Source organism: Amblyomma mixtum, chromosome 2, assembly GCF_055824585.1.
Source record: "Amblyomma mixtum isolate Tamu chromosome 2, ASM5582458v1, whole genome shotgun sequence".
NCBI lineage: Eukaryota > Metazoa > Arthropoda > Arachnida > Ixodida > Ixodidae > Amblyomma > Amblyomma mixtum.
Genome location: NC_143013.1, coordinates 278,810,354 through 278,824,059, shown reverse-complemented (window position 1 = coordinate 278,824,059; position 13,706 = coordinate 278,810,354). Strand labels below are relative to the sequence as shown.

Sequence of the window (13,706 nt, the reverse complement as noted above, 5' to 3'; positions counted from 1 at the left end):
GGGTTAACCTCGCCTTGCGGTGAAGAGCACTTTCGCACTGAGCGCGCAAAGCGCCCGTATGATTACTGTTTCCGACGCAGCAGCTTAGAAGCACAGCACCTGCGCGTGGTCGAGAGCTGCATCAGCGGTGGCTAAGGCTTTTCCTTATCGTTCCTTCTTGCAATGAACACGTAACAATAAGCTGATACGGAGAAAGACATCCTCCAAGTGGGAGTTAAAGCGGTTTCCTCTGAGGCCACCACCATGACATAGCTGCAATATTTTACCATTTGAAGCTATTCGTGCCCAACAGCCAGAATAAACCGGCGGCTCACGGGTGCTTCCATCCGCTTAAATTGCCATTCTGCATGGTCAGTACTAAATGTATGGCGTGCTACCCTGGAGGGAGATTAACACAAAGCCAGTACAAACACCAGCACTGCACGGTAAGAATCGTGAAACAGAATGAACGAACGAAAAACATGGTCGTGTTTTGGTCATATGCTCAGAAGAGGGGTTTCATAAGAGCAGCAACCAAGGCCTGCGTAGCGACCATTGAAAATCATTTTCAGACGGGTGCATCGGTCAGCGAAATGTTCAGCGGTTATTTTAACAAATTCAGGAAACTCCCCAGCAACTTAGCCCCTTCTGTGTTAAGCTAAAGAACCAAATAAGAAAATGTCGCCTAACCTGCACCTGTATTGCCAGTAAACATAATTTAGCACTGGGATTTTACTGCGGTGCGGCACTTCAGCGGATTAAAGCACCCGTGAGCCGCCGGCAAGTTCTGGCTGCTGGGCACGAATAGCTTCAAATGGTAAAATATTGCAGCTAAGTAATAGTAGTGGCCTCAGAGGAAACCGCTTTAACTCCCACTTGGAAGATGTCTTTCTCCGTATCAGCTTATTGTTACGTGTTCATTGCAAGAAGGAACGATAAGGAAAAGCCTTAGCCACCGCTGATGCAGCTCTCGACCACGCGCAGGTGCTGTGCTTCTAAGCTGCTGCGTCGGAAACAGTAATCATACGGGCGCTTTTCGCGCTCAGTGCGAAAGTGCTCTTCACCGCAAGGCGAGGTTAACCCGGCGACGCTGGCACGCTGTAGCAGACGACGCGGCGAAAGCCACGCCCATGGATTCTATGGATTCCACTACGCCTGCGCGCTAGTTACCCAGGCGACCGAGAGAGGCGCTGCGCGGAGCGCCGGCCGCCCGGAGCCGTGTTCAAACTAGAAGTGGACGACTGTGTACAGTGCTACAAGCGGGAGGCATCGCCCTGCCCACTGCCACTCACTTGGGTCCAGTAGTCCTCTGCCTTGTGCGGTTCGTCGTCCTCGAGCAGCTCTCGCACCCTCGCCCCCAGAGTGTCCCCAGCACGGCTCTGCACCCAGCGCTGGAGCTGCTGAAGGAACGCCGTTCCTGCCACCCCATGGGGAGGAAAGGGAAAGACAGCACCCAGGATCATAAATCTAGGCCCATACCAGGCTGCATCCATGCTTTCTGTGCTCATATTGCACTTGCACGTGACAATACCAGGCTGCATCCATGCTTTCTGTGCTCATATTGCACTTGCACGTGACAATACCAGGCTGCATCCATGCTTTCTGTGCTCATATTGCACTTGCACGTGACAAAACTTTGTGGGTTCGATCCCGGCCGCGGCAGCTAGAATTTCTTTGGAGGAGAAATTCTGGAGGCCCGTGTACTGTGCGATGTCAGTGCACGTTAAAGAACCCCAGGTGGTCGAAATTTCCGGAGCCCTCCACTACGGCGTCTCTCATAGCCTTAGTCGCTTTGGGACATTAAACCCCATAAACCAAACCAAACCAAAACTTTGTGCACAGTCACGCACCTCAGCAAGTTTATGGACAACTTCACAACATCAAGAAACATTACCACAAAGAGAACACTTAAGAGGTTTCTGAGAGACATTTTCAGACAGTACAGAACTCATGATAAAGCAAACTCGGATTATCCGAATTTTTGGTTAGTTCAAGTATTGAATTTTCCTGGCCTAATCATGAGTGACATCATGGTAACACACCACAATTACTGGCCGCAAAGCAGTGACGTTGCTCATGGTATCACAAGAATAGTGCTTCCATCAGTACTCCACATGCTCTACTATGCTGCGCTGCACAAAATATCGACGAGAAGATCCGCTCTAGCTGCAAAAGCTAATATTTATTACTAGCCTCTGCAGAACCAGTCTGACCAGCACCTTCCTTCAAGCTTTGCATCTTTGCCCTGCTCAAGTGCCTCACCAGAAGCATGAATTCAGACACATAGCGCCACAAACAGTCCACCCACCTGGTTGGATGTCCAAGAACAGTATCTCGCAGAGGTGCCAAATTTGTTCGATGTTTCGCAGCAACTCATACTGCGCACCATGGAATGAACAAAATCAAAAGGCAAAGAGTGCAAATGAGAAAAAAAAAAATTATCAAGAGCACACTAAGCTGGCAAAACAGTATTGTTCATGCAGTGAAAGACAAAGCTGTAGGGAAATACAGGTTCAAACTGCAGTGTCAATGCCATTTGGCATCTCTAACATAGCATATAAAATCAGCTGCTGAATTAAGTCTCCAGAAACCCATTAGTTCAAAGAAACACTCATTGCTCAATGCCAAACAACATGGGTTCAATTCTAGCCCCGGCGATCGCATTTCCATGGAGGTGAAATGCTAGAGAGCTGTGTACTGTGCGGTGTCAGTGCACATTAAAGAACCCCAGGTGGTTGAAATTATCTGGAGCCCTCCACTCCGGCGTCCCTCATAGACTGAGTCACTTTGGTATGTCAAACCCTATAAAATCAAACCATTATTCAACAGGCACCACCTTTAATAAAGAGGTAGGTAAATTTGCCAGCTTTAGTACCACCTCTAAGTGCATGCACGTGCCGGTAACTATAAATGTTGACGCTTGTCAGAGGTATATCGGATGTAATGAACAAATGCCTCGAAAACATCCCAAAAACCACCAAAAAATGAGTAAAAACATAACATATCAGTAGATGCAAAAGACAAGTTGAGCAATATCAAGGACAGCAGAAGATCTGAAAGCTACAGAAAGACATGCAAAGACAACAAAAGGTTGATTATCAGGTGCATAATTACATGCCAACGTGAAGAAGGTGCAGAAAGGCGGTACTGATTCAAAAGCAGTATTTTTGAGCCCACCGGGTTACTGTATTTACTTGAATGCAACACAAGTTCACCGAAAATTTCACCGAAAATAGAAGTTCTAATCAAATGTTTGCAATAAAATCAAACATTACATGGAGACGAAAGCACGCTGCACCGCAATTACTCGCATATTGGTTGATGCATTGTGCAGGTCAGCTCTCAACTTTGGGAAAAAGGAAAAAAAAAAGTTACAATGCCGCACTGGTGGAGCAACGGAAACTCCAAGCCAGAAATACCGATCAACACATCGCAGCAGCGGCCGAGCAGCCAGGGACTCCTTGCCAGAGACAGCACACTTGCGTACCGGCCCTCCAATTCGGTGCATTTTTCAAAGGAAATGCGATAGAATAGACACAACTTGCAGGCGTCATAAAGGCCTTTGTTTCGTTCTCTGAAAGTTCAGCAGACTCCCACAACACTCACAGCACCACCGATGCTGCACGCTGATAGCTGTAATCTGCTTCAGGTGCATGGAAAGCTGGGCGTTGCTACTATTGCCGCTCTGCCATCGGCGGAGTAATACGTAGTAATCCGTAGTAGGAAATAGTCCGCGCATATTTTTATTTCTGCGGGCTTATTTTGCGGCTATATTATCTGCAAATAAAACTATTTATTCACGGAAACCTAAAAAACAAAATAAAGCGAAAGCAAAGCTCCACGGAGCTGGCTGAAAGGCACTCCACGCGTTGGTCGACTCCACCCACCGTACGGGGAGAATAAAAAAAAAAAGGCGGAAGCCGGACATTAATCCGATTTAATTAGGGAAATTGGCCACACAGGGCAATAAGTTGAAGTTTCTAAGAATGCTCGGAACGTGTAGATCGAATTCCCGCGGCAAAAAGACAAGTTCAGACAAGTTCAGACAAGTTTAAGCTCGCTAGAGACTAAGAATAACTTTCTTAGTCTTCAGACCTTTGCAGAACCAAATAAATATGTAATGTCTACACATGAATGCCTGCAACACCTACAGCTATGCCAGAGGTGGCCAGTGTCTATTTGAGCACCATTGTATTACTGAGAACGAAAGGAACAAAAATAATACACTGAAAATGCTTGACATTGCTACTATTATATGTGAAAAGGTGCTCTCACTGCTTTCCTTGGCATTGCTACCTGACATACTTTTCAGCGGCACCGCACTCGCACAATTTTCTGCCGGCATTCGGGAGGTAAGCCTAGCAGCTCAGTTGAGCGACTGAGAGAAGTTTCGTTTTTACGATGAGGCGTCTAAAGCGTATGGTCGACACGGTGACAGTGCAGCAGAACTCCGTATTTATATTCGTATAGGTCTTATCTGATGATCCTTTGAGCGGCTCTCTTAAAACAGAAAGGACGTGTAAAAGCCATTTACTGAGGTAATTTTGTGGGTAAACTTCTCATCTTAAGTGACCTGCGTCATTGTTCCTTATGTTTCATACCTGTTCTTTCGTTTTTTTTTCCTTTACTGCACCCACAAAGTCAACGCTCGCATTACAGACTAATTCGTTACTTGGGGTTTAACGTCTCAAAGCGACTCAGGCTGTGAGGGACGCCGTAGTGAAGGGCTCTGGAGATTTCGACCATCTGAGGTTCTTTAACGTGCACTGACATCGCACAGTACACGGGCCTCTAGAATTTCGCCTCCATCGAAATTTGGCCGCTGCGGCCGGGATCGAACCCGCGTCTTTCGGGTCAGCAGCTGAGCGCCGTAACCCCTGAGCCATTGCGGCGGGGCGACGCTCGCATTACAATCGCAATTGCATTACATTCAGGTAAATACAGTAAGCCCTTTTTGTGAAACTTTAGAACTTAAGCACCGATCAGCTACGCCATTAATGTACAGCAGCAAATGAAATAACAAACAAAAAAAGCAGTGGTTAAAGGGGGACGTGGCAAACAAAACTCTGTTTTTTTTGTGCAAGACATATGGCAAAAAATGGCAAAATAACCTGCTGATACATTACCTGTTGTCATTCCAGCTCTTGAAAGAAGCTGGTTTAAGTGTGGTAGTGAATTAAAACTACGTATCAACATTTATATCATAGCTTCTTTCCTGCCCCACGTGACCTAAAGGTGAACTACACGTCACGGCCAACGTTAGGTTAATGAAACCAAAACAGGATGAGAGGAGAAATTCAATTACAAATTATTTAGCAGTCGTAGGCAAATACCACACAGTTATCCACGTATTCTAAAATCTAAAGCATCATTTGAAGGAAGAAATCACGCACTAAAATTAGGCATCTGTATTCCTTTAAGAAACACCTGTTACCAGAAAGCAGACCTGACGGTTCACTTTAGTACCGCATGACACTGCCACCTCCAAGTTCACTTTGTGCTCAGCACGATGGGTCAACCTGGCACACTCATACTCTCAAAGCTCTCATCAACAGCATGCAATTTACAGCATGTTAGCCCCTTAAGCTTTTGGGAAGCTATCTGGTTTCGGAAAACAGGTCACAATTGCTCACAGGTCAACACACCATCACATATCAGTTTACTCTGTGTGAGTATGCAAGTGATCACCATTTACCTTAGCACTGTATTCCAGCTGTGTGTCCTCATCCATTGACTGCATTTCATCTGCACATGAAAGACAAGACACACCATGATTAAGGCACCATTTCGAGCACACACTGAAAGCTGCAGTGAAGTGAAAATGAAAAAAAAAGACAGATAAGATACAAAAAAAGGAGAGTGAACGAAAAATAACAGAGCTTGTTACACACAAGCACTTTGGGCCACAAAGACTGCACAAGTCCCAACTAATGGAATCATTCAAGTAGTAACAGTAGCAACAAATAAGTCAATTAATGCTACTAACTGTGAGGTCCTTGTTATATGACAGTCAAAATAACAGCGAATTAGCTGATTTTCCAGTACACTGTTCTGTCTGCTAGTGTCAGCTATGCTTTGCAGAGATGCAAAGTAAAAAGCAAAAACACATAAGTAATCACAGCCATTGCACCTTATTAACAATGTACCAGTCCTGCTGGTTAGTAAAGAAATATCACTCATGACACTTAGCTGCGCCAATTTATATGTGATTTTTCTGTTAGTGCAAGCATGTTGTAGCCTTGCGGTGTATTACAGTAGAATCTCAATGATACGAATCTCATGGGTCCCGAAAAATATTTGCCACATCCAAAATGAACAAAATCTATATGCAGAAACACGCAAAATGCATTCATGCAGATTTATTTACGGCGGAATGAATTTATTAAAGGTCGCGTGTCACTGCTCATGCCGCGTACCGCTCGACTGGAAATCACAAGTTGTCATTATACGGGCCGCACACTACTACTCCGGGCTCGTGATTTTTACAGTGCGACTTGCGATTGCACGTAAGCAACGTGCAGGTGGCGCTTAGTGCTCGAGAGTGCACTCGCAGCTCGTACGTTCGTATCATCCCTGCAATGGCTTCTCAGCACCTCGACACGAAAAGCACAAAGCAATAAAACAACAGAATCAAAGACTAGATACAGCAATCTTTTGGTCAATTTACTCCATACCTTGGCAGCTGTTCCAGCAAAAATTCAAGGCAGCACGATAGCTTCTGCTTGCCCTTATTATGCTGTAAAAAACAAAAAAGCGGTTGAGGCGTGCAAATCCTGATAAAAAGACAACAAGAATTAGTCACCGAACGCAACAAAACATCACCACATGATGGCGCACGGCTTTTATCGAAAGCATGCGCACAGGTCATGTCTGGTGTGAAACTGGCTGTCGCCAAGTGGCCCAGTATGACTCCTATTCAGCACGCGTTGCGGCCTTAAAGAGTAAGGATGACTTTCCTAGTCTTCAGACCTTTTTCAGCAACACATAATTATGTCTACACATGAATGCCTGTGATGCCTACAGCTATGCCAGAGGTGGCCAGTGTCTATTTGAGAACTGCAACTCTATTAGGATGAAAGGAACAAAAATAATGCATTGAAAATGAGAACACAAAACGAGAAAGGTCTTGGCTTGTGGACGCTGACTAATGGCGTGGTTATTTCAATATTTTCAGTAATTATTACCGGTTGCTAACAAAGACCAATTTATTTATTTATTGCACCATTAATTAAAATATATTAACTAATAATATTAGGCTCTTATTCGCATTTCATCTGAGCATGACAGATCGCACGGGAAGCAGGAAGTGTATTGATACCTTACAAGAATTTCAGATATGCCATTACAGTGCTTTAGCATTAAATTTCCTCAGTGTTTTCCTATGATGCAGACAAGTTTAGGTATTATACACTAAAGCTCACATAACAGAACCATGAAACTGGATAAAGTAGTGGAGACACCAAATTTTTCGGTGCATGTTTTTGATCTGGAATGATGCATACAACAATATAAGATCACCATATGAAATTCGTAAGTGTTCAATAAATATCTTTTTTTCCTTTTGTAGTTTCGGTTTCAGTTGCCAGCCATGTCACAAGTGAGTATGAGATCATGTGAGGAATACAAAAACGGTAATATAGCTGCTACTTTGTCATTATAATTTATTCAAACTCTTACGTTAAACTGCTCCAGAAGCCGAAATGGAAGCAAGTTAACAAAAAGCGATTATACTGCAGTTTTTGTATGGCTCACAGGATCTGGTGCTCACTTGAGATGCACTTAAACACACAGGTGTCACTTTGGCTAACTTACTCCGGATCTGCTATTTCTCCCTTGAGCTCTCTCTCTTTGTTCTGCAAGTCGAGGAACACCCCTGAAACAAGACACGACAGAGTTACTGCACGCTTGCACATACGAAAAAGGGAGCAAAGGTCGAGCCACAGATGCCCAGTTTGATTTTGGCCTAATACCCCAAGTTTCAAGGAAGAATTTGAGTGAAAAATTCGGGGGACTCTTAATGGTAAGGTGGGGTACCGTTAAAGGGACAGTGAGGAGAGCTCTTTTAATACCGTATTTACTCGCATAATAGGCGCACTCGCATAATAGGCGCACCCCTAGTTTGGTCGCGAAAAATCAATTTTTTTTATTTCCGCGCATAATAGGCGCACCCCGAACTTGGCACTGTGACCAATACTGTGTTTACACGATTGCAAGCCGACGCCTCGCCGCCCCCCGACCCCCAGTCTTTATTTTAACATTTTTGCTGAACTGACTACTAGACCTCACTACTGCAGCTGTCGTCGCAGCTGCTGCGGACCCACAGCACGTACAACGACATCGCGTAAAACAGCCGCACACAGTTTTCAGGGATGCTCACTTTAAACGTCTGTTTGGAAAGCTTTATCCCCAGCCGGATAAATCCCTTTATCCCTTCGGCCCGCGAAAACCTCGGCGCCTGGAGTCGCGTACGAAAATTTAGGCACGCCACAGTCGCAACTGCCGCACGCTTGCCGTGTTCGAGAGCAAACTCCCAGCCGTGTAGCGTCGAGCTGAAACAGCAACGCTCGGCGGCAAAGCCACAAACCACGCTCTACCGCAGATCCCGGCACTTGACAACAACAAAAAAAAAAGTGGAGCTGGTGATGCTGATGGCGATATAGGGTGCGTTCCAATTCTCTAGACGTCTGACAAGACGTCTAGTGTGACGTCTAGGAAGCCGTCTACATGTCTACATATTGGAACGTGTCTACTTCACGCGCCGCCTTGCGCATATAAACTGAACTAACATTTGCGAATAGTTGCACTCCTATGTTCTTAAAAAATCTTAATAAAACAAGATAAAAACGCGCTGTTAGTAGTTTGCTAGTTCTTATTTTATTTTTTTTTCTGCAATAATGGTGCGTTCATCGCTACCGCCTCAGCAGACGATCTCACCTGCATAGCAGACGATCTCACCCGCACGATTTCCTCTCGCGCGATTCACAAATATAATCGTAGGTCCACAAAGACGGCTTTATTTGCCGCTAGTTCCTATAAAAATCAACTTAACGGAATGACTGACACTTGAAAGATGGTGCGTCTCCGGGCTCCAGTGCCCGCGAAGATCACGGCTCACTCAGCTCTGACCAAAGTAACGTTGGCTCTGACTGCACCAACTGCTCCGCCATCTTTAGACAGGAAGTTAGCCTGCATCGATGTGGACTTCGGCGAAGCAGTCTTGTTGGACGGCTTCGTGAAAATTGGAACGCGTCTAAAAATGGCGGCTGTCCGGCAAGACGTCTAAGTAGACGTCTACTCGGGAGTATTGGAACGCAGCCATAGATAGCGAAAGCTCGCGGCGGAGGAAAATGATGATGATGATAAGCTTGGCCTTGGGCGCCCTCCGTGGGCGGCGTCTGGAAGCTCCTGTGCGCGTGTGTGGCCTCCGCAATCAAGCGCCCGTTGCGCGCAGCTGGAGCTGATCGCGGAGGCCTCGGCGCGTGCATTTTGGAGGCTATTCCCGCGTGGGTCGTGGAAAGTTTCGGTGCGGCCCCTACACAATTTTTTTTTAATATTTTCTTCGGGAAAACGGGGTGCGGCCCATACACGAGTGCGTTTATGCGGTATGTTCAATTTTGCGAGTCGAAAAATTCCCGGAAATTTTACCCCGCGTAATAGGCGCACCCCCAACTTTGAGCCGCATTTTCTGGAAAAAAAAGTGCGCCTATTATGCGAGTAAATACGGTATTTTTTTAAAAGCAAAATCCGATAGTTCTGCATTTCATGGCTTTGTTGCCACTTGGCCGGCAGCGAAAGATGCATTTATTTCTAAGAAACTTGGATTCGAAGTTGAAAAAGTTTTTCCCGCCGCTTTGATTCAAACTTGGGACTCTCCTATGACGACACAGGACTAAGTGACGTGAAACATGACGTGCACATGACGTAACGCAGACTCCATGATTTCGGCCGGCCAGCAGAGCGGCCTAGCAGCAGCCGAAAAGAAAGCTACCGCCGGCCGCCCGTTGAAGGCATCTATCGGCTATTGCGGCCATCGCTACCGTCACTTCGTTTACGTTTGCACCGGCGTTTTGCCAGCGTTACGATGGATCCCATTCTCGAAGTCGTCAACGAAGTTCTCGCAAATAGGCACCTTTAGCATACCGTATACCTTGTTACCGTTAGCGGAATACCGGGAGCCCGCCTACTGCCAGTGAGCAGGCGCTGACTAGGCGCTGAATGTGAACAGTAGTAACAGGGAGATACATCATCACGCTACGAGACACCATCATGCGTCTCATAGACCAATAGGCACTTTGAACTGCATAACATTTTTAAAACAATAGTGACCGAGATAACACACTAGGAGCTCCGAAGATTCTGTCTAATACCATTTCACCACCCATCACTAGACACAGAAGCAGACATTAATCACAAACTGCTTTTTTTTCCCCAATTCGTTTTTCTTCATGATTTTTTATTACGAATGACTCACTTTATGAACAGTTTTACTCGGGAATGAAAGTGTACATATAACAAGGCACGACTGTACTCTACTATCATGATTTGGGGAAAAAATTTGTATGGCACTTGCCCTACTTAACAACCACTTCCCAACACCCTAACACGGCCACAAGTCATTGCATTCAGTGGAGCAAGGTGACAAAAGTGGCTTAACAACAGTGCTGCTTTTGTTGCCATGCCACTCCGGCCGCAGCCACCTTATCCTCACCCTATCCCCGCCCATCTCTCTGCTGTCCCCAGCTGCAGTGCCCCTCCAACAGCCCACAAAGGTGCTGACTCACATGCTGACTCGTTTACAAGCTGCCTCATCACTGTGTTATGGAGGGCAGTGTCCCAACTGGCATCATGCAAGTGGCTGGTCCTCTTCCCAGTCTGCTTGTCTGAAAGAAAAAGAAAAGGGTGCAGTTTTGGCCCACTTATGTCAAAAAACGCCAGTGCCCTGCACTTGCATTCACAGAGAGGCCCACACCACTTTAATTCAGGGACATTCAAGCTGACAAACATTTAGTCATAGAGGTGTGCACTTTAAGCCCAAGTGATTGGGAATATGCTGTAACAATGACTTTTCCACATGGAATAAACTACTTCCAAGCTACTAGATGCACAAAGAATGAGCAGGTCCACATAACGAAGCAATATTCTTATTATCAAGGTGAGCTACACCTAACAATACAAGCAGTGATGACAAGACACGAAACAAATGAAACAAGGTACTTTCAATCTACTTTGTCTTGAGACAGGCATGTCTATATACCGCATTTCCATGAATGCACACAAATGTGCATATGCATGCTAATGTTACCTGTTAAGTGCCACACCTGGGGTCAAGCCTTGTGTGACATTGTGTATATGAGTCCTTTTTTATCTGCAAGCATGCTGCTCTACAGTTCACTTTGACCAATGCAACGCTACACACAAAAAAACCTGATGAGGCACTTAAGAGATAGAATGCAATTGTGTAATGGTTCCTTTCAGCGGCCTGGGATCCTTTTCGCATAACACTTCGCAGACAAAGATACTGTATTTCCACCACCATAACGTAACACTTTACCTACCCTCAAGATTCAGAATAACGACCAGAGGGGCGAGCTGGTGCATGATGAAATGAACGCTGGCGCAGCAAGGACACTAACAAGAAAGGGACACCCTATCCTCTACCCTCAAGAGTACAATGTGGTAGCATTAGAGATCTCTCCTACCCAAGTGCTCCTTCTTTTAAGCCTAGGTTCTGCCTACATGCCCATGTATATGGATTTGGTCATTGTCTACTTTACATACACAGACCGTTGGGTGTTCTCATACCTCTACTGACATAGCAGTGCAGTGCTTAAGCGATGCACCACTTCCCTGGCAGGTGGCTGCTGCAGACACATCCGCCGGTGGTGCTAGTGAGATTAAGGTTGCTCTTCATGAGTAACCACTCACGACCAATCATTATTTTAACTACCACCTGCCATGATGGGCAGACTGTGATGACGTCACAAGGTCATGTGACTTAGGTGGGAGGAGCGCCACCTGTTTTTCTCGTCATGCTGACGCCGGGATTGCTGCTGAACGAGACCCTTAGCGCTACTGCGTTAAAAAGGGTGCCACTTCTACAGCCACTGTCATGTCTTTTCCTGAGCATAAACAACAAGCTATGTGGCTCGCATGCTAGTTAGCATGGGCTGCTTGCCTGAGGACCTTTTTTAAGGCACATTTTTAAGGCACAGACCCACACCATTTCTTGCCAGGAAGTACCAGTAGGGGACAATTTTGAAAACCTCAGAGCATACGAAAGAAAAAATTTACACGAAAAAAACATGTGATAGCAGTCAGAGCTGTTGATGGCTTTGCCTGACCTGACTGGAGGGGCTTGCGAGAGCCAGGCTGCCTTTCACAAGAAATACTCTTCCCGCACACTTCATGTACACCACTTGTCACCTGGGAGTTATGTAACACCACCTTTTTTTCCCCCCAATGAGGCTTCTAATGCTGCCTCATTAAAACCTCTCCACCTCTTTCCAATCACAGGCGCACATCTGTATTCTCCATGGGACCCCAGGGCAACAGCTTTCTTGCAAAGCTTATTCACACAGAGGTGGTTGTGGTGGAGCTCAATGCAAATCAAAGAGCGAGATTTCAAAAATAAAAGAGCAATCAAATATCTCACATTATGTTTGGGACATAACTCCAAACAACAGCAAAAAGTGCTTTCTCTAGTCCATGATTATGCGCACACAGAAAACAAAAAAGCTCATGTTATATGCATCCAAATATGATACGAAATCTAAGAAACCTTACCGAGGCAATCGGGCAAAAACTACACAAGAAGCAATCATTCATATCCACTCAGACATGATTTTTGATGGGAAGAAGTAGACTAGAACTTGATAAAACACTGCACATTTTTAAAATGCACTGAAAATCCTGCAAATATCTTAAAGCTCCAGTACATATGATTTAAGCTTTCAGCACTTACTGTACATGTGCATAGTGTTATTTTTATATTTCTAAATTTATTGTTGTTGTGCGTACAAGCATGAATACATATGGGAACAACAGCCATGACATACCATCTGCAGCTTGTGGGAACACCATGAGTGAATTCCCAATGCCCCAAGCAAAGCCGGTCCTGGCGCCATCAAATGCTGGATCAGGTATGCGAAACTGAGAACAAGTGGATAATCAGCAGTGTGAAGGCACGACTTTAAAGGTAAGCAAGCAACACATCATCTCTGCACCATAGGCGATAAAAATATCGAAAATTAAGCACATCTGGCAATGATGTAAAACACCAGGGGGTATAATTTGAACTGTACACAGCTCCTGAAAGAGTGAATCCATACGCGTCATAAGGGACAGGCAAAAATGCAAGGAAAACTGTGATGAGGAAAGAAGTTGCATTCTGCTTAGTTAGAACACACTATTCAGTTAGAAGTGGGCCGTAAAGGTTCAACTAAGGGCATAACTGCAAGCCATTGGGCCAACTCGTAACTGAGGTAAGTAAACTTCACTCTGCATGTGTAGCAAATACTTTGAGTGCAGGCACATGGCATCCACACAGAAAATGAAAACATGGCATCTGCGAACAAAATGAAGAAACATTTTGCTTTAATCATTCAAATATAGCCTGCGACTAACAAATTATATTCTGTCTCTGTTCTGGAGCTAAATTTTCAGCTCTGAATGCATCACACTTACATCCACTCCAGCACATGCCTATGCTTTGTAATGTTCCACACTTG

At 45.3% G+C, this 13,706-nt stretch overlaps 1 protein-coding gene across 1 annotated transcript in view; it reads right to left on the bottom strand.

Moving 5' to 3' along the window:
- Positions 1-13,706, bottom strand: part of Nup75 (nuclear pore complex protein Nup75) — a 43,642-nt gene that overhangs the window by 28,559 nt on the left and 1,377 nt on the right. Inside the window, exons 2-8 of the mRNA XM_089574111.1 lie at positions 13,035-13,128; positions 10,761-10,859; positions 7,792-7,852; positions 6,654-6,715; positions 5,675-5,724; positions 2,288-2,357; positions 1,272-1,396 (exon numbers count right to left, since the gene is read on the bottom strand). Of these exons, the coding sequence (XP_089430237.1) occupies positions 1,272-1,396; positions 2,288-2,357; positions 5,675-5,724; positions 6,654-6,715; positions 7,792-7,852; positions 10,761-10,859; positions 13,035-13,128 (561 nt within the window). The remainder of the gene's footprint in view (positions 1-1,271; positions 1,397-2,287; positions 2,358-5,674; positions 5,725-6,653; positions 6,716-7,791; positions 7,853-10,760; positions 10,860-13,034; positions 13,129-13,706) is intronic.